This window comes from Scomber scombrus, chromosome 18, assembly GCF_963691925.1.
Source record: "Scomber scombrus chromosome 18, fScoSco1.1, whole genome shotgun sequence".
NCBI classification, from domain to species: Eukaryota; Metazoa; Chordata; class Actinopteri; order Scombriformes; family Scombridae; genus Scomber; species Scomber scombrus.
This window is the reverse complement of record NC_084987.1, coordinates 2,339,001-2,364,793: the sequence shown is the minus strand read 5'-3', so window position 1 is coordinate 2,364,793 and position 25,793 is coordinate 2,339,001. Positions and strand designations below refer to the sequence as shown.

General features: G+C 43.1%; 3 protein-coding genes across 3 annotated transcripts; 1 reads left to right on the top strand and 2 right to left on the bottom strand.

Moving 5' to 3' along the window:
• Positions 1 to 466: 466 nt before the first annotated feature.
• Positions 467 to 3,040, bottom strand: eif1 (eukaryotic translation initiation factor 1). The gene is made up of 4 exons (XM_062438203.1): positions 2,862 to 3,040; positions 2,199 to 2,362; positions 1,963 to 2,064; positions 467 to 1,826 (listed from the first exon to the last, which is right to left on the bottom strand). Exons 1-4 carry the CDS (start codon positions 2,890 to 2,892, stop codon positions 1,782 to 1,784), a joined length of 342 nt encoding a protein of 113 aa, XP_062294187.1. The 5' UTR covers positions 2,893 to 3,040; the 3' UTR covers positions 467 to 1,781.
• Positions 3,041 to 8,514: 5,474 nt separating this feature from the next.
• On the bottom strand, positions 8,515 to 14,194 carry srsf2b (serine and arginine rich splicing factor 2b). Its single transcript, XM_062438193.1, has 2 exons — positions 13,168 to 14,194; positions 8,515 to 10,871 (listed from the first exon to the last, which is right to left on the bottom strand). The coding sequence occupies exons 1-2, from the start codon at positions 13,764 to 13,766 to the stop codon at positions 10,508 to 10,510; spliced, it is 963 nt and encodes a 320-aa protein (XP_062294177.1). The 5' UTR covers positions 13,767 to 14,194; the 3' UTR covers positions 8,515 to 10,507.
• A 2,792-nt stretch (positions 14,195 to 16,986) lies between these two features.
• mfsd11 (major facilitator superfamily domain containing 11) lies at positions 16,987 to 23,500 on the top strand (the record flags this gene model as incomplete). The annotated part of the gene is given in 7 exon segments (XM_062438423.1): positions 16,987 to 17,082; positions 17,170 to 17,225; positions 18,290 to 18,380; positions 19,141 to 19,248; positions 21,147 to 21,226; positions 22,000 to 22,095; positions 23,442 to 23,500. Coding segments are annotated over 7 exon segments (586 nt in total), but the record flags the coding sequence as incomplete, so codon positions are not given.
• Positions 23,501 to 25,793: the final 2,293 nt, after the last annotated feature.

Below are 25,793 nucleotides of genomic sequence, written 5' to 3'. Positions count from 1 at the left end.
CTCCCTTCTACTTTTCCCTCCCTCCTTCCTTTCCTTCCTCCCTTCCACTTTTCCTTTCTCCCTCCCTCCTTCCGTCCTCCCTCCTTCTTTCTTTCCTCCCTCCCTCCTTCCTTCCTAATTTCCTTTCCTCCCTCCTTCCTTCTTTCCTCCCTCCCTCCTTCTCTTTTCTTTCCTCCCTCCCTCTTAAGAAAGTAAAAAGTGTGACTACCAACCTCGTTCTCCCCTATAGTAAAGTATAGAAATATAGTGACCATATATAGTAAAGCATACTTTAGGCTATACTTCTTCCACCTCTGCTAGTAATACATATTTAAAAGATCATTACATCAAAGCAGCTGATGTGATTTTATGGCGCATGCATACAGATCAGATGTATTTATATTGTTTAAATGATTTGTTGGCTTATATATAAACTTCATACAGATGTTGATGACATGTTAAAATCACTCACACACAAACAACAGGACAGATTTATCAACTGCAGAAATTTTATTGAACCAAATGAGAATTTTTTTCAAAACAGACTTGTTCTCCATCACCTTCAGTCACAGCAGCAGTGTGACCTATCCATGGCTTTAATTTTTAAACGTTATGTCAGCATCACTACATCTTAACTCGTGTTTATAAATTATTGCATTATAGGAAACGAAAGATTCAAGTGTCCAAAAAAAAAAAAAACCAAAAACCGCAGGTCTGGTAACCAGATTTTTTTTTTTTTCTTCTTCATTGGACCAAACAGGAAACGCTGGTCAAAGAGCCGGAGCAGGAAACTACCTTCATCTACGTGTGAATCCAACTTCTACCGTCTCGTTAACAAGATCGGATTCACAGTAATTGACTTGGTTTCCTGCCCTGGAGTCATGAGTAACAATCACATGACCCAGCGTTCCTCAGCACAGGCCTCGCCGACCAATCAAAGACCACCACTGAACAGACCCAGATAGTTTGATACTTGGATTGGAATAAAATGATTTTAAAAAAATAGAAAAATGTGCCATCAAGTGAAGAGTGAGGCATAAATAAGGTGATATGGAGGGGGGGGGGGGGGGGGGGGGGGTGAAGCTGACTGGTACTCTACACAAGCTTTACTCTGCACCTGAGCCGGGCATGTAAACATTGCGGGTGGGGGGGGGGGGGCTCATTCAGACTGCAAAATAAAGAAATAACTTAAGATGGCAAACAGAAACTTCTTTCAGCAACTTGGAAAACCCTCCTGTCCTGTCTGTGTTCCTCTAAAACCCGCCCCGTAGATAACACTGCTTTTTAACTCAAAGACCCCCCCCACACACACCCCAGCCCCCGTTCCCCCATGACACCACTCCACTCCAACATCTGGAGACTCATTGTTTTATTGAAACACCTTTAAGTACAAAACAAAAAAGTTACATGAAACTGGGTGCCTTACTGCAGCACGAGACCTAAAAAGAAAAAATTAAAAAAAGGAAATAAACAAGGGGGAAAAGGAAGGAGGAAGTGTGTGTGGGAGGGTCATCACCACTCATCCCTGATGTTGTGTGGAGCTGCAGTGGTGTGTCTTTGCGAGAGCGAGCCTGCCCCCTGGTGGCGTAGGGGGGCGGTGGTGTTACAGAGTCCCATGTTTGTCAGAGGTAATTCACGTGTTAGCTAAGAGGAGCTGGTGGGGCTGCGAAGGGGGGAGAGAGGGGAGGAAGAGCAACAGCAGCACATAGGAGGAGGGTAGGAGAGGAGAGGGAGGGGTGATGGGAGGGGGGGGAAGTTTGATGGCCTTCCAGGAGAGAAGGGGAGAGGGCTACTAGCAGCTTCTAGAAGCCGTGGACTTTGAGCTGCTCCTCCTTGGCCAGGTCAATCTGCAGAGAAGAAACAAGAGATCAATCAAGAATCAATAAATCAAGCTGAGCATCAACTATCGACTTCCTGTTGCTCCAAATATAAACAAGAAGAAAAAAAGGTCACATTTAAGCCACACGTTATCCACAAACCCACCTCAATGAGGAACTGGCAGATATTCTTGCGCTGGTCTCCCTGCAGCTGGATCACTTCACCATACTCTGGGTGCTCAATCACTGTCCCATTGCAGGCAAACTTCTGTTAAGAGTCAAGAGGGGGTGGGGGGGGACAGGAAATCAGTGGTGGCAACACAATAAAAAAGACAAACACAACATTTACCATCAACTGAGGTGGACAGCACAACACTTATATACACACAAAGCATTTAATACCTTCTTGAAGGCCTTGACTAGCTTCTTCTTGTCATAGTCGGTGGCAATGCCCTGGACAGTAGTGAGGGTCTTCCTGCCGTTCCGCTGTTGGATTCTTATGTGGATGTAGTCCTCTGTCCCGGCTGGGAGGCGGTCATCACCCTTAGTTGCATCAGCAAAGGGGTCTAAAGAGGGCCGAGGAGGAGGGAGACATCACAGGTTATTATATTAGAGAATCCTGGCTGCAACACACCACACATGCAATATATTTAATTTAACCGTTATAAGCATATTTATATATGACACACTGTGCATGCAGTCTTTGTGTTGTCACTTTGCATTTCTCTCACTGCAGATGAGTCATATGTTATGAGATGAACTGCGACACTGAGAGATGAAGAATAAGCTAACCGGGAGCTAAAAGAGGAGAGGCCTGATAATGGCGGCCGGTAGCACAGGCCTGCTAATCCTTTTAAAAAAAACACACATAATCTTAAAAGTTTGACACCGGCTTTAAAAGGATACGGGTTGTTATTATCAGGAAAGACTCGCTACGGGGGAGTTTAAAGTGGATGTTCTGATTAAAAGGCCGTTTGATTAGCATCGTTAGCATGGTTAGCTCTCGCCCTTCCCCCACCTTCTCTTAACGGGGCAGTTTAAATCAATATAAATAATAACACTTACCAAAAGTTTGGAGGTTCTGGATAGCGGACATACGATAAGATTTGCTTTCCTTTCGGATAATAACTTGGTAAGCGAGCAGAGGTTTGGGTCTGTGAGTTTTAATCGTCGTGTGTAGGTGTTTGGGCCTTGTTCCTTCGGGGTAGCTGAGCTCGGCTTCACGAAGTCTCACAAAATGGAGACCGTCGAACCTCAGAGCGCTAGAAAACAAGGCTTTATAGCCCCGCCCAGAAACTTGCGTCATCACGCCGCTGACGCAAGCCGACGTCGACCCCCTTCTCCCCACGCCCTGTTATTTCTTCACTTTACTGGAAGGGTGACGTCACCTCTTCATGAATTACAACCTGTAAATGACCAGGTTTATTTATTGATCTCTTTGTTGGTATTATTCACACAATAATCTATCTATCTATCTATCTATCTATCTATCTATCTATCTATCTATCTATCTATCTATCTATCTATCTATCTATCTATCTATCTATCTATCTATCTATCTATCTATCTATCTATCTATCCATTGTCTGTCTATCTATCTATCTATCTATCTATCTATCTATCTATCTATCTATCTATCTATCTATCTATCTATCTATCTATCTATCTATCTATCTATCTATCTATCTATCTATCTATCTATCTATCTATCCATCCATTGTCTGTCTATCTATCTATCTATCTATCTATCTATCTATCTATCTATCTATCTATCTATCTATCTATCTATCTATCTATCTATCTATCTATCTATCTATCTATCTATCCATCCATCCATCCATCCATCCATCCATCCATCCATCCATCCATCCATCCATCCATCCATCCATCCATCCATCCATCCATCTACCTACATACCTGTCTGTCTGTCTGTCTGTCTGTCCGTCCGTCCGTCCGTCCATCCATCCATCCATCCATCCATCTATCTATCTATCTATCTATCTATCTATCTATCTATCTATCTATCTATCTATCTATCTATCTATCTATCTATCTATCTATCTATCTATCTATCTATCTATCCATCATTGTCTATCTATCTATAATAAACCCTTTATTTACTGTGAAAAATGAGCCGTTTCAACAAATGTATTTTGCACAGAAGCTGCTTGACAACATTCAGAGAGCAGAGCACCGCTACTTTCACACAATATCATGTCTTATTGTACCTAAAACGTATGTGTTCTATTGAAAGAACTTAATGAAACAATAAAAAGAAATCCTCATTACCACACATTTCATTTAACAAAAAACCAAACGTTTGCAGCAGTTATACAAAAGTATAACATAATATTTTCATTTTTGAAAATATTAGTAGTTAGTAGACGCTTTTGTTTGTAGGTTGTAGTAGAACATTTTAGGAAATGTCATCAAATTTCAGAGTAAAAGACATTTGTGGTGAAAAACTTGGATTGACAAAAACATAATCTTTATAAAAGACCTTTTTGATGACATTGGTCTACTAATGACATGAGATCTTCCTTAAGGAGAAAGCGTTTCCTGTCAAGCCCAAAGAATACGGAAGAGCCTGATTTTTAGGGCGAATTCCAACTCAGATATTAGGCAGTATATAAATTATGATATTGATATATTGGCTGATATTCTGTGTGTGTGTGTGTGTGTGTGTGTGTGTGTGTGTGTGTGTGTGTGTGTGTGTGTGTGTGTGTGTGTGTGTGTGTGTGTGTGTGTGTGTGTGTGTATGTGTGACAAACCTATATTGGAGACAAGATATTTAACAGTTAAACTTTATTGTCCAAAATGACATCAGCGCAATTCAATCCTTATAATTAAAAAAACACAAATAGAACAATACTATTAAATTTAAATAAGAACAAGGATCAAATATACATGAAATGTTAACTATATAACTCACATATACTCTGAAAAGTTTGAATAACCTTTGAAGGAATTCGTGGCAAACTGGTGTAAAGTGTAGTTATAAATAATAGTCACATAGTTCAGGCCCAAATGTGATGTTTACTGCACAGACGTTTCTGTAAATTGTATTATAAGGATATCAATTTATAAATAATCGGACACTGTGTGCTTAACTTTAAATCTATCCTCTCCCTATCAGCACGTTTGATGACCAGCTGAGACTCTTTATTTGCTGTCAGCGATCACGAGAGGCATTATGGTTAGAAGGCAAACTAATAATAATAATAATAACAATAATAAGAAAGATAGAAGCTGAAATGATACAAAACTGAAGCTGAACTTTTCTGAAACTTTGAGAAATCGTTTGAACTGCCAGCTGCAGGATTGTTTTCATATGTGACTAACAGCAGTTAACACTCCACTTTTTTTAATATCAGAAATATGGATTTATTTAATCTTAATTGCCAGAAAAATCACATGGAAGTCTAATCATCACTACTTTCATTGAGTTGGTTGATAATTTGTACTTTATGCTTTCTAAACTGGAGGAGGAAAACAGGTGATAGGCCCAAAATAAATCAATACCATGTATGGAAACGTCTCCTGTCAAACGATACCTGCAATCGATCCTTTTTTGCACCCAGAGCTAGAAAATATAGACCTGCACACAGCTAATCAACAGCAAGTGTTATTCTCTTTAATGCAGCATGTGATTGGTCCACTGCCACAGCAGCTACGACCCGTCTGTGGTGGTGAAGTCGTGGTGAATTTGAGTTTAACGTGTTTAGCAGTTCAGCAGCCAAGATGCCTCCTAAACGCTGTAAAGTGAGTCTACACTACACGCCTGTTACACCAGATACAAGACAGAGAAGTACATGTGTTATAGGGAATCTAATGAAGTATCACTTTAAGGCAGGGGTGTCAAACATGAGGCCTGTGGGCCAGAACCGGCCCACCAAGGGGTCCAATCCGGCCCACTTTCCTTCCTTCCTTCCTTCCTTCCTTCCTGTCTTCTTTTCCAACCTTTCTTCTTTCCTTCCTGTCTTCTTTTCCAACCTTCCTTCCTTCCCTCCCTCCCTCCCTACTTCCTTCCCTCCCTCCTTCCTTCCTTCCATCTCTTCCGTCCTTCCTTCCTTCCCTCCCTCCCTCCTTCCTTCCATCTCTTCCTTCCTTCCTTCCTTCCTTCCTTCCTTCCTTCCTTCCTTCCTTCCTTCCTTCCTTCCTTCCCTCCCTCCCTCCCTACTTCCTTTCCTCCCTCCTTCATTCCTTCCTTCCTTCCTTCCATCTCTTCCTTCCTTCCTTCCTTCCTTCCCTCTCTCCCTCCCTTCTTCCTTCCATCTCTTCCTTCCTTCCTTCCTTCCTTCCCTCCCTCCCTCCTTCCTTCCTTCCCTCCCTCCTTCCTTCCATCTTTTTAATAATCATTCCCTCATCAGATCAGATTGTTATATTTGTGGCCTTTGAATGAAGATGAGTTTGACCCTCCTGCTCTAAAGCCTGTTACACCAGATAAAAGACCAGAGACCTAAATGTGTTAATGGGAATCTAATGAAGTACTCACTTTAGTATCAGCTGCTTTGTGCAATAGTATGATGCTCACCATCTCATTTTGAATGTCAAAAAACTAAAGAGATGGTCTTAGACCCGAAATCAGTAGGGACTATAGTCCATTGAGCAGGTCAGCTCATACAAGTATCTCGGAGTTCACTAATGGCGCTTTTCCACTACACAGTTCCAGCACGACTCGCCTGGACTCGGCTCGACTTGCCTCAGTGTTTCATGCGTTTCCACTAAGGAAAGTACCTGGTACCTGGTACTTTTTTAGTATCTGCTCTGCCGAGGTTCCAAGCGAGCCGAGCCGATACTAAAATGTGACGTCAACAGACTGCCGGCCACCGATTGGTCAGAGAGTCACTGGAAGAGTCATGAGCCGTCCCTCACAAGAATCAAACCCGGCATTTTTAAATACCAACAACAGCGTTACAGAGATTGGTTTCTCTTCTCTAGCTTTGTGTGAGACAGAAAGCCTCATACAGCAGCAAGTACACCATCGCCTCCATGTCCTCCATTGTTTATGTGTTTGTGTCGCGTATAAAACTAAGTCAGTATCGCTGAGCCGTGCTATGACGACCCAGCCCATGTTGAGTAGGTACTTTTTTGTAATGGAAAAGGTCTGTTCTGGAACCGTACCGAGTCGAGTCGTGCTGGAACTGTGTAGTGGAAAAGCGCCATAAATGTGTTAATGGGTATCTAATGAAGTATTCAGTTGGTATCAGTATCCCTTTAGTTGTGAGTACATGACTCACCCATTGAGCAGGTCAGCTCATACAAGTATCTCAGAGTTCACTTAGATGACACTTTTAGCTGGAATGTCCATGTTGAAAGTCTGTGTTCCTGTTTACAGCAAAGACTGAGAGTGTATGATGTGGACAAAAGCATCATGTTTTTATTTTACCAGGCGGTACTAGAGAGCTTAGATATGTGATGTCAGCCTGGTATCACAACCTTACTGCAAAACTGAAAACTAAACTCACTCGTCTGGTGCACACTGGTGATAGGAAGAAGTAACTATCAGACCTTGCAGTCTATTTATGAACAAACTGTTCTTAGGCAAGCCCAGAGGATAGTGACTGAGCCATCCCATAATATGAGCTCCTACCCTCGGTCAGACGATGTAGAGTCTCTAACTGCAAACTCAACCATTTTCCTCACCATTTCCTCAACCTCCATCAAACTCCTAAACAATGCTGCTTGAGGCCGAAACTGTGCAATCATTTTATAGTGCTTTTATTATGGTGATCTTTTAGTTTTTCCCATTGGTGTATGTATGTGTTGTGTGCAATATTATGGGATATATGTGCAGTACTGTTAGGTAATTGTTGTTGGGATGGTATGGCTGGTGATGTATTGGTTGTTGTCATTGTGGCTGTCAAGGCATTTATGGTGCAGTTGCTGAGTCCAAGACAGATTTCAATAAAGTATATTGTATTGTATTGTATTCATAGACTGTATATAAAATGGAACATCCGTGACGTCACCCATTGGTTTGTGGACTGCTGCTTGGAAGCGAATAGTATCGGATCTGAGCAGCGCCATCTTGAACATTTCCGGTGCATGCCGGTTAAAAAACCCCCACACGGATTCTACTTATATGGGCATCAGGAGGAGCATGAGGCGCCCTCCTGAACCTGTGAACCAATCAACCTGTCAATCACCACGTAGCCACGCCCTAATGCATACCCTGCTTTATCGTCACATATAAAATCAGGGAGGCCAAAATGTCCCAAATGAAAATCATACTGCATTGAAAAAGGCTTTAAACTAGCGATTGAGACCATAAACACATTTTGAAAACGTTTACTGAGGTTAGAAATCAAGTGAGAAGTTGGTGAATTCTCCATTGACTTGTATAGAGACGGAAGTCCTTTTGACACCAAAACGGTCGCCCCCTGGTGGCCTTTTGATAGAATGCAGTTTAAGTTACTTCCTCGTTGGCATCATTTCAGAGGACCGGAGCTCCCCGCCTGATTGTATTGTATTGTATTGCATTAAATGGTACTTGGATTGGTACTGGTATCGTCATTTTTTAAACCATTCAAATATCTGAAAAGGTTTCAAAACTGTAGCTTTCTTTAGCCTGAATTAATGATCTCTAGTAATGTCCTCTGAGTTAGTTGTGAGAGTTATAATAATAAGTAAAGTTTGTGATCGAATGTGGATAATAAAATAGAGCAACACATTTAAAAAATCTGGTATAACCTTTTTTTTTTATTAATAAGTTTTGTGCAAAATAAACAAGTTAAAATAAATCAAAACAAGGCAAAAGGCATGAATCAGTGTTATTCAATAATGTTCACCTGGATGTGGTGCAAATCACCAGTTTCAGCCTCTGCACATTTATATCCAATCACTGGATATCAGTCAATCGTTCACTTCATTACCACCATAACCACCATTACCACCATTACAACCTGGATGTAGATGCCTGAGAAGTCCGCAGTCAGCTGACCAATCACCATACAGGTAATCCCTCCAATGGGAGCCACACCAATTACAGCATTGTGATCGTGATTCGACTCATTTAATAAACTTATCTCAGTCTTTAAAACAGCTGATTGGTCGAATCGTGTTGGCTCTTGATTGGTTAGAAACAAAAACCTTCAGCGTCTATCGTTCATCCAACCCAGTTTAGATTAAAACCACGCTCACCTCAGTACGATGAAACCTTCTCTGTTAAAGAACCGCATCGCAAGATCAGATGTAAATAAAGTGGTCGTAATTTTCGGGGGCTCAATGTGTACAATAAATCACCACATTTCAATAAATATAAATGTGAGAGAAAAAAAAAAAGTGTTTCTGATAAACTGACCACATATTGGGACATCAGGGCTGGGCGATATGGACAAAATCAAACATGACAATACTTTTGACCAAATACCTTCGATACCGATATCGGAGGACTATTGGTGCTTTCACCAAATATTTACATAAAGAGAGTTTTCATAAATAACGATCAATAGTGTGGTTATAACGACTAAGGGTGTAAAGGCGAATAACAGATCAGCTAGAAGAGTCTAATTTTACTCTTTCTAGAGAAGCCTTTAAAACCAGGAAAAGATACTTATGCCATATCTCAATATTACAATATCCAATATTTAAGACGATATCGATATGATATTGATATATTGCCCAGACCTAATTTACATAGTTGCTTTCTCTCCTGAAAATATTCAATCTAAATAAAATGATTTATTAAAATAACGGTTTAGCTTGTCTGTGCTCTGATGGTACGGTTCATTAACATCGAGGGTTTCTTCATACAGAAGTGAGCGTGCTTTAATCTAAACTGAACCTGCAGGCACACGGACATTTATCGGATAGTTTGGATACGTCTGAATTAGAGCCTTTCAGAGCCCTTTGTACAAATAAACCTCTCAGTGTTGGAGACAGTGATGTTGGTGCAGTAAAGCATCATCCTACACTTAGAACAGAGCTGTAATCAGTGGGACACAGTAATGATGGTGACGGGTAAGACGTTGCTGACTGTGACTGCGCTCCCATTAAACCTGCAATTAAAAAGGTGCAGTGTGTAGACTTTAGTGGCCTTTACAGGATCAGAGATTCATGAGTATGTTTTAATTAAGCGTGTAATCCCACTAAAATAAGAATCCTTAGAATGAGCCTTTATACATAGAGAGTGGGTCGTCTTCCACAGAAGTCGCCATGTTTCTACAGTGGCCCAGAATGGACAAACCAAACCTTTTTTAATCTGGCTTTCAATAGAACTTAAAATAATTGTTTCAGCCTGTTTTACTGCTGGTTTTACATCATCACATTTCCTCTTTAGTTGTTTTTACTTTTTTCTTTTCTTCTTATCTTTGTTTCCATTTAATATCCCTCCTCACATTTCTGGTTTTATCTACTTTACTTTATTATATTTCATTAATGGTGTTGTTAGTTTTTAAATGTTTATCCTACCTCTGGCGTTTCATGAGTTATGATGGCGTTTCCTCAATTCTTGTTTTTATTAAGTCACTTTTGTTTTGTTTAAATGTATAAAAAGGGCTTTAATTGATTGATTTGAGATATTCAGTTCACCACTAGATGCCACTAAATCCTACAGACTGCTCCTTTAAGTTTAAGCGTCATTAAAGTTCAGGAGGAACTGATCGACTTGGAGCATTGTTCTGATAGTCCACTCAGCGTGATATCACAGCCCGTATTCAGAGAGAAGTGTCTGAAATACTGAACTCTGTCAGGATTGGTAGGAAATTAGGCTAAAGGAAAAAAGTTTGTCTCTGTTTCTCTAATTGTCTTTTCAATTCCTCATTCTCCTCTCTCAGAATGTCGTTCTCCGCTGCGAGCACAGCGAGACTTTCCAGCAGCACGAGACTCTTCGGAGTGCGAGGCGGCTGCACGGTTGTAATGTCGGCATTGTGTAGACCCTTCTCGTCATCCTCAACGCCGATGGGGTCCATTAGTTTCCTTCGTTTAGGCGTGGGGCTGAAGCGGTCAGGGAACTGGAGAGACCGCCCCTCGTTCCAGAGCAACCGCGACGGACCGGCGGCTTCGTCGTCCAGGAAATGTCCGTCAGCCACGCTGCTCGCTCTGGAGCTGCAGCTTGGGGTGAAATTTTCACTCCTGTTTAAAAAAAAAAGAAAGGTCATCATTACTTAAGCTCTTTATTCGTCATGTGCACAACAATTACAGTAATAAGCAAGTAAAACATTTTTTAAAAGCTAGATTTCAGAGCCGTAGGGATGAATTGAATCTAAAATACAGAGTTTGGTGCTTTGTGATTGGCTGAGTGGAGGATTCAACATCCAGCATTTTAAAGTATTCTTCTCACATATTTGTTCATATTCTGACTCATAATTAGCCTCTACGCCAATTCACATTCATAAATTCCCCATCAGTCATTAATAAATGTTTAATCAATCACTTTTATGGTCCAGTAGAAAATAAAAATGTCAAATGATATTTTAGTTTTGTGATTTGATATGAATGGAAGTGACTGTGTTAATTCAGCATGTGGTATCGTCTCATATTGACTGCTGCCTCCTGAATTGAATCCAATGGAAATCGCTTTGTGGCAGACTTTGTGATATTGGCAAAAATCGAATCTTTATATCGTATCGTGAAGAAACTTGTGATTATCACCCCTAGTAAATACAGCGGGTCTCAGTGTATTGGCGCTTTTCCTCTATACAGTTCTAGCATTACTTGGCTCGACTCAACTCGTTTTTCTTTGCGTCTCCATCAGGGATAGTACCTGGTACCTGGTACTTTTTTAGTATCTGCTCTGCCGAGGTTCTAAGCGAGCCGAGCCGATACTAAATGTGACGTCACCAGACTGCCGGCCACTGATTGGTCAGAGAGTCACTGGAAGAGTCATGAGCCGTCCCACACAAGAATCAAACCCGGCATTTTTAAATACCAACAACAGCGTTACAGCGATTGGTTTCTCTTCTCTTGCTTTGTGTGAGACAGAAAGCCTCATACAGCAGCAAGTACACCATCGCCTCCATGTCCTCCATTGTTTATGTGTTTGTGTCGAGTATAAAACAAAGTCACGGCAGTTTCACGGAGCCGTGCTATGACGACCCCGCTCACGTTGAGGAGGAACTATAGTAATAGAAAACAACCTGGTACCAAACCGAGTTGAGTCGAGTAGTGCTAGAACTGTATAGTTGAAAAGCGCCATATGTAGGATATTATGTAATGAAGTGACAAAGTATTTGTACTTGGTTACTGTACTTAAGTAGATTTTTCAGGTAATCTACTTTACTTCAGTATTTTTCTAACGATCTTTGACTTTTACTAGCTACATTTAAACACAAATATCGGTACCATCAACTCCTTACATCGTCGAAACAGGCTTGTTTCTTGACTTTATAAAAAGAAGACGTGACATGCAGATAAACTATAGAGAACTCGTCTTTTTCTTCTTTTGCCGTGTGTGTTCCGTGTTTCATTCCTGCTCATATCAAAATCTGCTACTGACATAGAAAGTCCCACAATGTGCAGACAGTGCAGGAATATTACAGCAGCAGTAAGACTCCTACCATATGAACACATGCTGAGCACTGTGCACAGATTACACAGCTCCATTATAACAGCAATCTGTGACAGTGAGTGAGTCAGTGAGGAGAGATTAACGCCATTAAAAAAAATAAGGAGTTATGCTCGGCCCTAATATTTATTCTGTCTGAAATTTGGCTTACAGCAAAACCAGACTGTCTGGTGATTGTTTTTTTCTGTGCAGGTTTTTAACAAGTAATTGTATTTCTACTTAAGTTCGAAATGTGCGTAGATTTAGCCTGCTTCATAATATAATGACCTAATAACATTACAGGCTGAATATAAACATGGCTCCTTACTAGGGCTAGGCAATATATTGTGAAGTGTATTTTAATTGGTAGATTCTTGATGTGTTGATGAAGAAGGAAACCACCGCTGACACGTCTCACTTTTATATTTTAAAGGTTTTATTACAAAAGAGAACAGTATCAAACTTCCAATCTGAAAGAGTCCCTTGTGCCGATCTGAGACTCTCTGCCTTCCTCAGCCTTAGTTGCCCCTTATATAGTTTCTTATCTCTAAAACAAACATCCTCCAAACAACCGATCAGTCAGATAAAGACAGCCCCTGACCTGACCCTTCACCTTTAAGATAAGCACAACATCTGTTTCAAATCTACCAGGACACCAGGAGATGCCCCAGATGTCACATAACAAAGGACAAAGACTGGCTAGATACCACAATTGTAATAATATTATATCGATATCGTGATATGAGACAAGATATCGTAATATCGTGATATGTCATCAGAGTTGTCTTTTCCTGGTTTTAAAGGCTACATTACAGTTGTAGGTTGTAGGCTACATATTAATTCTAACTTCAGCGTCTCTATGAAGAAACCAGACTTATCTTTTACCTCCTGTTTCTGCGGTCATGTCCTCCAGACCTCCGGGGCTGCCCTTCCCGCCGGCCTCCTCCTCCTCCTCCTCCTCCATGGGCCATCTGAACCCGCAGCTCCCGTCCGTCCATCATCACTCCATCCATCGCATCAATCGCGTCCTCTGCGTCCCGCTTGTGGTGAAAACGCACAAACGCGAAGCCTTTGCTCTCCTTGGTGTAGGGGTCTCTGGGGATGTGCACGTCCCCTACCCGGCCGTACATCTCAAACATCACTCTGAGCGTGTCTGGAGATGTGCGGTAGGTCAGGTTGTCCACTTTCAGGGAGGTGAGAATCTCCACGTGATCGACGTGGGCCATCTCCACCCGGAGCTCCCGTCCGTCCAGCACGGTGCCATCCATCCCGTCCAAAGCCTCCTCTGCGTCGCACTTGTAGTGGAAACGCACGAATGCAAAGCCCCGGTTCTCCCTCGTGCAGGGGTCTCTGGGGATGTGCACGTCCCCTACACGGCCGTACTTCTCGAACACCTGCCTGAGTGTTTCGGGAGACGTCCGGTAGGTGAGGTTGTTCACTTTGAGGGAAGTCATGTCGTTAATGTCCGGCGGAGGCCTGCTCATGGTGCTCAACCTGCAGAGCTCACCCCCAACAAACACTGTGTGTCCTCAACAAACACTGTGTGTCCTGGCCCCAAAAACACTGAGTGTCCCCAACAAACACTGTGTGTCCTGGCCCCAACAAACACTGAGTGTCCCCAACAAACACTGAGTGTCCTGGCCCCAAAAACACTGTGTGGCCCCTACAAACACTGTGTCCTGGCCCCAACAGTCTACAGCAGCCTACATATAAAAAACACTGTATATCCTGGTTTAAACGCAGCCCACTGCAGCTTTTCCCCAACAAACACTGTGTATCTTGGCTCCAACACAGCCTACTGCTAATTAACCTGCACACACACACGTGCGAGGACTAATTTATCTTAAATCGTCTTGTTTGCGGTGTTTTGGAGGCTGTACAGTTACTAAACAGCCAACATCTTGCAGCTTTATCGTCTCTTCTCTGTCCATAAACACCGCGACACTTCTTCTACTACAGGCGCTCCATCACCTCCTTTACTGCATTAGCGCCCTCCCGAGGAACTGCTTCAGGTTTAGTTCATTCAGGAAGTAAACAAAGTCAAATAAAACGTGAGTTCATTAACTTGACATTGATCTTTATGTTTGTTGTTTCATTGTGTTTTATTTTGTTTACCAACTTTATCAGCCAAAAATATATTTGAAATTTAAAAAAAAAAGAAAAAGCAAAAAGCAAAGATTAGAGAAAAACACATTTGTGTATCAGAACTTAGTTTTTTCTTCTTTCCTCTCCCATTAATCATCTCACCACCCCTCACATTTATCTGCTGACCCTTTGGAGGGGCCCCACCCCTAGGTTGGGAACCACTGGACTAAACTAGCTAACTGTATATAAAGTAGTGTAAACTAGCTCCACCTCCAGCAGCTACAACAGTAACATGCTGCTCTAACACTGATGCTTCACTATTAATAATCTAATGATGTCATAATAATAATATATCAGTCAGAGGACCAAACCACTACTTTACTGTAATACTGCATACTACATCACTCATAATACTGCAGTACTTTACTGTAATACTGCATACTACATCACTATAATACTGCAGTACTTTTACTGTAATACTGCATACTACATCACTCATAATTCTGCAGTACTTTTACTGTAATACTGCTACTACATCACTATAATACTGCAGTACTTTTACTGTAATACTGCATACTACATCACTCATAATACTGCAGTACTTTTACTGTAATACTGCATACTACATCACTATAATACTGCAGTACTTTTACTGTAATACTGCATACTACATCACTCATAATTCTGCAGTACTTTTACTGTAATACTGCTACTACATCACTATAATACTGCAGTACTTTTACTGTAATACTGCATACTACATCACTCATAATACTGCAGTACTTTTACTGTAATACTGCATACTACATCACTATAATACTGCAGTACTTTTACTGTAATACTGCATACTACATCGCTCATAATACTGCAGTACTTTACTGTAATACTGCATACTACATCGCTCATAATACTGCACTACTTTTACTGTAATACTGCATACTACATCACTATAATACTGCAGTACTTTACTGTAATACTGCATACTACATCACTCATAATACTGCAGTACTTTTACTGTAATACTCCGTACTACATCGCTCATAATACTGCAGTACTTTTACTGTAATACTGCATACTACATCGCTCATAATACTGCAGTACTTTGACTGTAATACTGCATACTACATCGCTCATAATACTGCAGTACTTTGACTGTAATACTGCATACTACATCGCTCATAATACTGCAGTACTTTTACTGTAATACTGCATACTACATCGCTCATAATACTGCAGTACTTTTACTGTAATACTGCATACTACATCGCTCATAATACTGCAGTACTTTTACTGTAATACTGCATACTACATCGCTCATAATACTGCAGTACTTTTACTTTTACATGCAGTCATTGTGTGGTGACTTATGTGTACATACTACAATGACATGTGACTACTCCACTGTTATTTTAGCATGAACAGCCCTCGGCTAAAGTCAGGTTTGTCTTTGTAGTGTGACAGTGGGGTAGTTTTCTTAGTGTGGGGCTAAAAAAGGTTCCCGGATTAGACCTGGGCTATGTGCAGTGTGCAGAGTCCTCCATATTTACAGCAGGTGGCGCTCTTGCACCTTTAGCGTTGGTTTGCAGTCCGCCAGTAAAACCAAAGAAGAAGAACGTGGTTACGGTCAGCTGATTAATTCACATGACTTTTTCCAGTTTCTGGCAGCTCCTGTAGGAACAGCTGATCATCTGCTGTACATGTCTGATTCAGTCATGCTGTGCTTGGTTTAATATTTGGTACATACGGATGGATACAGATATCGGAGGTTTCCACAAAGAGCGAACTATGTCTTTAATAGCGCAGTGAGACCGCGCAGCCGCAGAAGAAGCAGAGCAGACATAAGGGGTTTATTTGTTTTTGCTTAAAAGCTTCAAACACTGTTGGTAAGTTGTGATTTTTTGTCTTAAACATATTTATTATTTTCTTAAACTTGACGTAACACATTTAAATATAACTATGGGTTAAGTAAAATCAGCCACAGTCTCTATTATCTCCTTTTTATTCGCTTTAAGAAATTAAGACGAACTCCCTTTGAAAAAACGAGTCAATTAAGTTTCCAGCGCTTACAGTGAAATATAAAAGCTAATTGAATACATATGAATGTGTTATGCTGCTCAATATGACTTAATTTATAATTCGGCGTATAATACATTTAATAAACAAAACGTATTTTAAGGCAGTTTAACTTTTTAAATGCACATTTATGCGTTGTTCCCGCCTCCAAAGCGCGCTGAGATGGGCGGCAGCGCACAGTGGAAACTATCCTAAAAGTTCATTTTTATCGGAATAAGCTTGTCTATATTTGGATCTAATGAAAGCGGAAGTGATCAGAGGACCCTGTTAAGTCTGTCACTTTGTTAAGCATACTTGATTTGTCACAGTCTTTTAAAAGTGTGAGCGTGAATGTCTTAAAACTGCAGATATTTGAATGGAGTTTGGTGTACAAACAGAAAGCCTCTATGTTGTGTGTTGCAGTGAGTACAGTCATGATGCTCGGGTATATTACGCACTTGTTCCTGATTTCTCCTTCTGCTCTTTCTCACCCAGATGTGCTGGTAACTCCCAATAGATTCATTTTTCAATTCATCAAAGGAATCTGCAAAAATATATCCTGCAAAAATGTCTCCAGAAGGGAAGAGGCTGTTGAACATCATCATCCTGGGCTTCGGCTTTATGTTCATGTTCACAGCTTTTCAAACATGTGGCAATATCGAAGTAAGTTGCACTGGACGGTTGCACATTCCTGATTGATCATGCATAAATCAAGATTAGATAAATAAGTCTTTCTTCATCTTTTAACAGCAAACTGTTCTCAAGAGCTTCAACAGCACTGAGTTTCATGGGAGCGGATACACGAGGTAAACAGGTTTTTTTTAAATTTTTCACAATATTCATCGATGTGAGGACTTTCCCAGCATTGATACAGACCTGTTGGCAGCTTCTATAATCAAATCTGTCGCACTCAAAAAAAAAAAAAAATCCCCTGAAGGATAATTAAATCTTAGCTAAACTATTTAAAGCAAAGCAAGTTTTCTCTGAATTCAGTCAAAGTCAAAGTCAGCTTTATTGTCAATTTCTTCACATGTTAAGGCATACAAAGGAATTGAGAAGACGTTTCTCACTAGATGTTTCTAACACTAAAGAGTTAACATTGAAGTGCACAACAGATAAGACATTTACTAATAATAATAATAATATAAAAAGAAAAGAGAAAATAGATAGACAGTAAGATAAAATAAGATTTTGGAGTCTACTTTTTTTTATTTGTAGGAAGTAGCAGCATAAGTTTCTGTTTAGTTAAGTTGTGGTAGTGCATAAAGGCAGTAAAAAGTTCTGTAAGATATTTGTATTTTTAACAGAAACAGTGCAAAAAGAACAGTCATTTAATAGTAGCAATTTCACTCTGTGGGGGGGGTTGGCTTTCTGACAGCCTGGAGGATATGGCTGGAGGGAGTGAGGGGAGAGAGTTTAGGTTTCTGACAGCCTGGTGAATTAAACTGTTTCTTGACTGAGTCTTTTGGTGCGGCCATGGAGGCTCCTATACCTCCTTACAGAGGGTAGGAGGCTCCTTTACCTCCTTCCAGAGGGTAGGAGGCTCCTATACCTCCTTCCAGAGGGTAGGAGGCTCCTATACCTCCTTCCAGAGGGTAGGAGGCTCCTTTACCTCCTTCCAAAGGGTAGGAGTCTCCTATACCTCCTTTTCCAGAGGGTAGGAGGCTCCTATACCTCCTTTTCCAGACGGTAGGAGGCTCCTATACCTCCTTCCAGACGGTAGGAGGCTCCTATACCTCCTTCCAGAGGGTAGGAGTCTCCTATACCTCCTTTTCCAGAGGGTAGGAGGCTCCTATACCTCCTTACAGAGGGTAGGAGGCTCCTATACCTCCTTCCAGAGGGTAGGAGGCTCTTATACCTCCTTCCAGAGGGTAGGAGACTCCTATACCTTCTTCCAGAGGGTAGGAGACTCCTATTCCTCCTTCCAGAGGGTAGGAGGCTCCTATACCTTCTTCCAGCGGGTAGGAGGCTCCTATACCTCCTTCCAGAGGGTAGGAGGCTCCTATACCTCCTTCCAGAGGGTAGGAGGCTCCTATACCTCCTTTTCCAGACGGTAGGAGGCTCCTATACCTCCTTCCAGACGGTAGGAGGCTCCTATACCTCCTTCCAGAGGGTAGGAGTCTCCTATACCTCCTTTTCCAGAGGGTAGGAGGCTCCTATACCTCCTTACAGAGGGTAGGAGTCTCCTATACCTCCTTACAGAGGGTAGGCGGCTCCTATACCTCCTTTTCCAGAGGGTAGGAGGCTCCTATACCTCCTTCCAGACGGTAGGAGGCTCCTATACCTCCTTCCAGAGGGTAGAAGGCTCCTATACCTCCTTTTCCAGAAGGTAGGAGGCTCCTATACCTCCTTCCAGCGGGTAGGAGGCTCCTATACCTCCTTCCAGAGGGTAGGAGTCTCCTATACCTCCTTCCAGAGGGTAGGAGGCTCCTATACCACCTTCCATAGGGTAGGAGGCTTCTATATCTCCTTCCAGAGGGTAGGAGGCTCCTATACCTCCTTCCAGAGGGTAGGAGGCTCCTATACCTCCTTCCAGAGGGTAGGAGGCTCCTATACCTCCTTCCAGAGGGTAGGAGGCTCCTATACCTCCTTCCAGAGGGTAGGAGGGAGGTATAGGAGCAGTGTGCAGCAGTGAACGTCTGGCTTTCAGGGAAACATCACTAATTTAAAAGCACAAGGACAACTATATGATGTAATGTTTAAATCTCTGTCTCCTCGCAGCATGGCCATCATCTATGGAGTTTTCTCTGCGTCCAACCTGATCGCCCCCTCGGTGGTCGCTGTCATCGGACCACAGCTGTCCATGTTCTTCAGCGGGCTTCTGTACAGGTGAGCTCACACACGACTAACACGACTCCTGCTCATTATAATAACATCAGTCTTCTTCTTCTTTTTACACGTTACACTACAAGTGGTGTAACCATAAACACTTTGTACCAAATAATTCAACTTGATTAACCCTCCTGTTGTCCTCTGGTCAAGGAAGGAAAGGAGTAAGGAGGGAGGGAGGAAGGAAGGAAAGGAGTAAGGAAAGGAGTAAGGAGGGAGGAAGGAAGGAAGGAAGAAAAGAAGGAAGGATGGAAAGGAGTAAGGAGGGAGGGAGGAAGAAAGGAAGGAAAGGAGTAAGGAGGGAGGAAGGGAAGAAGGAGGGAAGGAAGGAAAGTAGTAAGAAGGAAGGAAGGAAGGAAAGGAGTAAAAAAGAAAGGAGGAAGGAAGGAAGGAAGGAAGGAAAGGAGTAAGAAGGAAGGAAGGAAAGGAGTAAGGACGTAGGGAGGAAGGAAAGGAGGAAGGAAGGAAAGGAGTAAGGAGGGAGGAAGGCAGGAAGGAAGGAAAGGAGTAAGGAGGTAGGGAGGAAGGAAAGGAGGAAGGAATGAAGGACAGAAGGAAGGAAGGAAGGAAAGGAGTAAGGAGGTAGGGAGGAAGGGAAGGAAGGGAGGGAGGGAGGAAGGAAGGAAGGAAAGAAGGAAATAAGGAACAATCAAAAGAGACAGGGTCAGTTTGACCCGGGAGGACGACAGGAGAGTTAAAAACAGTAAATCAGCTAGTTTATGATCTTACATTCTAACTTTTATATTCTTATATATTTCTACATTTGTCTCCTCTGAGCATAAATCCATCAGTATTATTTAGTTATGATCGTCACATTAAATTCATTCGTTATCTCAAATATTCCAGTTCCTGATTTCTTCATCTTTACTGGTTTTTCTTCCCTTTTCTAAAATGACGTTTTATATTTGACTTCTAGTTTTTTTAGATGAAGATAAAACATCTTTTAACCACTTCAGTCTGTTTCCTGCTGAGGTTTCACTCTGTCATGATGGTGAAATACCTGAAATTACATGTTAAAGGTTCAAGTTTCAATACTAGAGGTTATAATTATATAAACTTTAATATCCATCAATCAATCAGTCAAACTTTAATTATATATCAGCTTCGGCTCTGAGTAAGGAGGGATGGAGGAAGGAAGGAAAGGAGTAAGGAGGGAAGAAGGAAAGAAGGAAGAAAGGAAGGAAAGGAGTAAGGAGGTAGGGAGGAAGGGAGGGAGGAAGGAAAGGAGTAAGGAGGGAAGAAGGAAAGAAGGAAGGGAGGAAGGAAAGGAGTAAGGAGGTAGGGAGGAAGTGAAGGAAGGGAGGGAGGAAGGAAAGGAGTAAGAAGGGAGGAAGGGAGGAAAGGAAGGAGTAAGGAGGGAGGGAGGGAGGAAAGGAAGGAAGGTAGGAAGGAAGGAGGTAGGGAGGAAAGGAAGGAAGGAGTAAGGAGGTAGGGAGGAAGGAAAGGAGGAAGGAATGAAGGAAGGAAAGGAGTAAGGAGGGAAGGAAGGAAGGAAGGAAAGGAGTAAGAAGGAAGGAAGGAAGGAAGGAAGGAAAAGAGTAAACAGGCAGGGAGGAAGGAAGGAAGGAAGGAGTAAGGAGGTAGGAAAGGAAGGAAGGTAGGAAGGAAGGAAGGAAGGAAGGAGTAAGGAGGTAGGGAGGGAGGAAGGAAAGGAGTAAGGAGGTAGGGAGGAAAGAAGCAAGGAAGGAAGGAAAGGAGTAAGGAGGGAAGGTTAAAATAGATTAAAAAGACAAATCAAGTAAAATTAGATTAAAGTTTAATAAATGAAAGAAAATTTATAAATTGAAAATGATAATAAAATAATAGAGAATAAGAAAACAGTTTATTAACATTTAGAGTAAAACATAAAGATGAAGTGTAATAAAGTGATATAATATAAGTGATGGTGTCTCCTGCAGCGGTTACATCGCCATGTTCATCTATCCGTACACATGGAGCTTCTACACTGCGTCTGTGCTGGTTGGAGTCGCTGCAGCAAGTAAACACACCCCTACTGTGTGTGTGTGTGTGTGTGTGTGTGTGTGTGTGTGTGTGTGTGTGTGTGTGTGTGTGTGTGTGTGGTGTGTGTCTGTGTGTGTGTGTGTGTGTGTGTGAGTGTGTGTGTGTGTGTGTGTGTGTGTGTGTCTGTCTCTGTCTCTGTGTGTGTTTGTCTCTGTATGTGTGTGTGTCTCTGTGTGTGTTTGTTCTCTGTATGTGTGGTGTGTCTCTGTGTGTGTGTCTCTGTGTGTGTGTCTCTGTGTGTGTGTCTGTGTGTGTGTGTCTGTGTGTGTCTCTCTCTGTGTGTGTGTGTGTTGTGTGTGTATTTGTCTCTGTGTGAGTCTCTGTGTGTGTGTGTGTCTCTGTGTGTGTGTGTGTGTGTGTGTGTCTTTGTGTGTGTGTGTGTGTGTGTGTGTCTGCGTGTGTATATGTGTGTATGTGTTTGTCTCTGTGTGAGTCTCTGTGTGTGTGTGTGTGTGTGTGTGTGTGTGTGTGTGTGTCTCTCTGTGTGTGTGTTGTGTGTGTGTGTGTGTGTGTGTGTGTGTGTGTGTGTGTGTGTGTGTGTGTGTGTGTGTGTGTGTGTGTGTGGTGTGTGTGTGTGTGTGTGTGTGTGTGTGTGTGTGTGTGTGTGTGTGATGTGTGTGTGTGTGTTGTGTGTCTCTCTCTGTGTGTCTCTGTGTGTGTCTGTCTCTCTCTGTGTGTGTGTATATGTGTGTGTGTGTCTCTCTCTGTGTGTGTTTTCTACTTACTTCCTGTATATGTTGTGCTCTGTAGTCTTGTGGACCGCTCAGGGAAACGTTCTCGCCATCAACTCCACCGACGCCAACATCGGAGGAACAGCGGCATCTTCTGGGCGCTGCTGCAGTTCAGGTGAGAGTTGTTCTGTTTGGGGTTTCTCTTTTTTTAATTGTATGTTTTTAATGTTTCCAATGTCTACAGTTTTAAGTAGAGCTGAGGCAATTAATCGAAAAATAATCAAAACCCACATTAGAAACTCTAATCGACTTAATCTTGCTCATGTCAATGCAATGGTGGTGTTCACTGTTGCCATGACAGCAAAGGTTGCATATCTTTAATGATCATTTGAACCCAAACCATGATCTTTACATTGTTCTAATCAAGTAAACTAGATCATTAACCACAGCGTCACACCTTAAAACATCATTATTTTTACCTCCCTAAAGATATAATCATGTGTGAGGGCAGCAGTGTAAAATACAAAGGAAGGAAGGAAGGAAGGTCGGAAGGACAGATGGAAGGAAGATAGGAAGGAACGAAGGAAGGAAGGAAGGAAGGACAGATGGAAGGAAGATAGGAAGGAAGGAAGGAAGGAAGGACAGATGGAAGGAAGATAGGAAGGAAGGAAGGAAGGAAGGACAGATGGAAGGAAGATAGGAAGGAAGGAAGGAAGGACAGATGGAAGGAAGGAAAGAAGGAAGGACACATGGAAGGACACATGGAAGGAAGGAAGGACACATGGAAGGAAGGAAAGAAGGAAGGACAGATGGAAGGAAGGAAGGACAGATGGAAGGAAGGAAGGACAGATGGAAGGAAGGAAGACAGATGGAAGGAAGGAAGGACAGATGGAAAGAAGGAAGAACAGATGGAAGGAAGGAAGGACAGAAGGAAGGAAGGACAGATGGAAGGAAGGAAGGAAGTAAGGAAGGAGGGAAAGGAAAAGATGGAAGGAAGGAGGAAGGAAGGAACGACATGTGGAAGGAAGTAAGGAAGGAAAGAAGGAGAAGGAAGGAGGGAAGGAAAGATGGAAGGAAGGAAGGAAAGAAGGAAGGAAGTAAGGAAGGAGGGAAGGAAAGATGGAAGGAAGGAAGGAGGGAAGGACAAGATGGAAGGAAGGAAGGAAGGAAGGAAGGAAGGAGGACAGGTGGAAGGAAGGAAGGAAAGAAGGAAGGAAGGAAAGATGGAAGGAAGGAAGGAAGGAAGGAAGGGAAGGAAGGAAGGAAGGAGGACAGAAGGACTCAGGACAGATGGAAGGAAGGAAGATTCATGCCATAATCACCCAGCCCTACTTTTAATCATCCTCTGATATTTAGTGTTTATGTAGAGCACATTGAGCCTCTGTGTATGAAACGCTCTATATAAATATACTAAGGTAGAGAATAACAGGGTTCGGCTTCATCCAGTTAAATAGTAATCATTGTTCTCACAGTCATCAACATATAAATGATATTGACCTGCTGAACTTCATGTGTCTGCAGCTTGTTCTTTGGGAACCTTTACATCTACCTCGCCTGGCACGGACACGTGCACATCACAGGTCAGAGGGAGCAAGTCGATTAAACCTGTTTACTGCCGCTCATCAACTGTAGAGGGTTTTTAAGAGAGTGTGACTCGTGATATGTGTGTGTGTCTATATATAAATATATAAATATGTGTGTGTGTGTTCCTCAGACAAAGGACCGGCAGACAGTCCTTCATCCTCTCTGACGGTTATCAGCCTGGTCGGTTGTTTCCTTTTCTTTCTGATCCGGAAGCCCGACGCTGAAGCCGCTCCGTCGACGCGTCGGAGGTCTCTGACCACCGAGTTAATCGAGAGCGACTCCACAGCCAGGTGAGTCAGGAAGCTAGTTAACGTAAACGCATGACCCCACAGCCAGGTGAGTCAGGAAGCTAGTTAACGTAGACCATGACCCCACAGCCAGTGTGAGTCAGGAAGCTAGTTAACGTAGACCCATGACCCCACAGCCAGGTGAGTCAGGAAGCTAGTTAACGTAGACCATGACCCCACAGCCAGGTGAGTCAGGAAGCTAGTTAACGTAGACCATGACCCCACAGCCAGGTGAGTCAGGAACGATCGTTAACGAAGTAGACCTATGACCCCACAGCCAGGTGAGTCAGGGAAGCTCGTTAACGTAGACCATGACCCCACAGCCAGGTGAGTCAGGAAGCTAGTTAACGTAAGACCATGACCCCACAGCCAGGTGAGTCAGGAAGCTCGTTAACGTAGACCATGACCCCACAGCCAGGTGAGTCAGGAAGCTAGTTAACGTAGACCATGACCCACAGCCAGGGTGAGTCAGGAAGCTAGTTAACGTAGACCATGACCCCACAGCCAGGTGAGTCATGAACGATCGTTAACGTAGACCATGACCCCCACAGCCCAGGTGAGTCAGGAAGCTCGTTAACGTAGACCATGACCCCACAGCCAGGTGAGTCAGGAAGCTAGTTAACGTAGACCATGACCCCACAGCCAGGTGAGTCAGGAAGCTCGTTAACGTAGACCATGACCCCACAGCCAGGTGAGTCAGGAAGCTAGGTTAACGTAGAGACCATGACCCCACGAGCAGGTGAGTCAGGAACGATCGTTAACGTAGACCATGACCCCACAGCCAGGTGAGTCAGGAAGCTCGTTAACGGTAGACCATGACCCCACAGCCAGGTGAGTCAGGAAGCTAGTTAACGTAGACCATGACCCCACAGCCAGGTGAGTCAGGAAGCTCCGTTAACGTAGACCATGACCCCACAGCCAGGTGAGTCAGGAAGCTAGTTAACGTAGACCATGACCCCACAGCCAAGGTGAGTCAGGAACCGATCGTTAACGTAGACCATGACCCCACAGCCAGGTGAGTCAGGAAGCTAGTTAACGTAGACCATGACCCCACAGCCAGGTGAGTCAGGAAGCTAGTTAACGTAGACCATGACCCCACAGCCAGGTGAGTCAGGAAGCTCGTTAACGTAGACCATGACCCTCACAGCCAGGTGAGTCAGGAAGCTAGTTAACGTAGACCATGACCCCACAGCCAGGTGAGTCAGGAACGATCGTTAACGTAGACCATGACCCCATAGCCAGGTGAGTCAGGAAGCTCGTTAACGTAGACCATGACCCCACAGCCAGGGTGAGTCAGGAAGCTAGTTAACGTAGACCATGACCCCACAGCCAGGTGAGTCAGGAAGCTCGTTAACGTAGACCATGACCCCACAGCCAGGTGAGTCAGGAAGCTAGTTAACGTAGACCATGACCCCACAGCCAGGTGAGTCAGGAACGATCGTTAACGTAGACCATGACCCCGCACAGCCAGGTGAGTCAGGAAGCTAGTTAACGTAGACCATGACCCCACAGCCAGGTGAGTCAGGAACGATCGTTAACTGTAGACCATGACCCACAGCCAGGTGAGTCAGGGAACGATCGTTAACGTAGAGACCATGACCCCACAGCCAGGTGAGTCAGGAACGATCGGTTAACGTAGACCCATGACCCCACAGCCAGGTGAGTCAGGAAGCTCCGTTACGTAGACCATGACCCCACAGCCAGGTGAGTCAGGAAGCTCAGTTAACGTAGACCATGACCCCACAGCCAGGTGAGTCAGGAAGCTCGTTAACGTAGACCATGGACCCCACATCCAGGTGAGTCAGGAAACGATCGTTAACGTAGACCAAGACCCACAGCCAGGTGAGTCAGGAAGCTCGTTAAGCGTAGGACCATGACCCCACAGCCAGGTGAGTCAGGAAGCTCGTTAACGTAGACCATGACCCCACAGCCAGGTGAGTCAGGAACGATCGTTAACGTAGACCATGACCCCACAGCCAGGTGAGTCAGGAAGCTAGTTAAC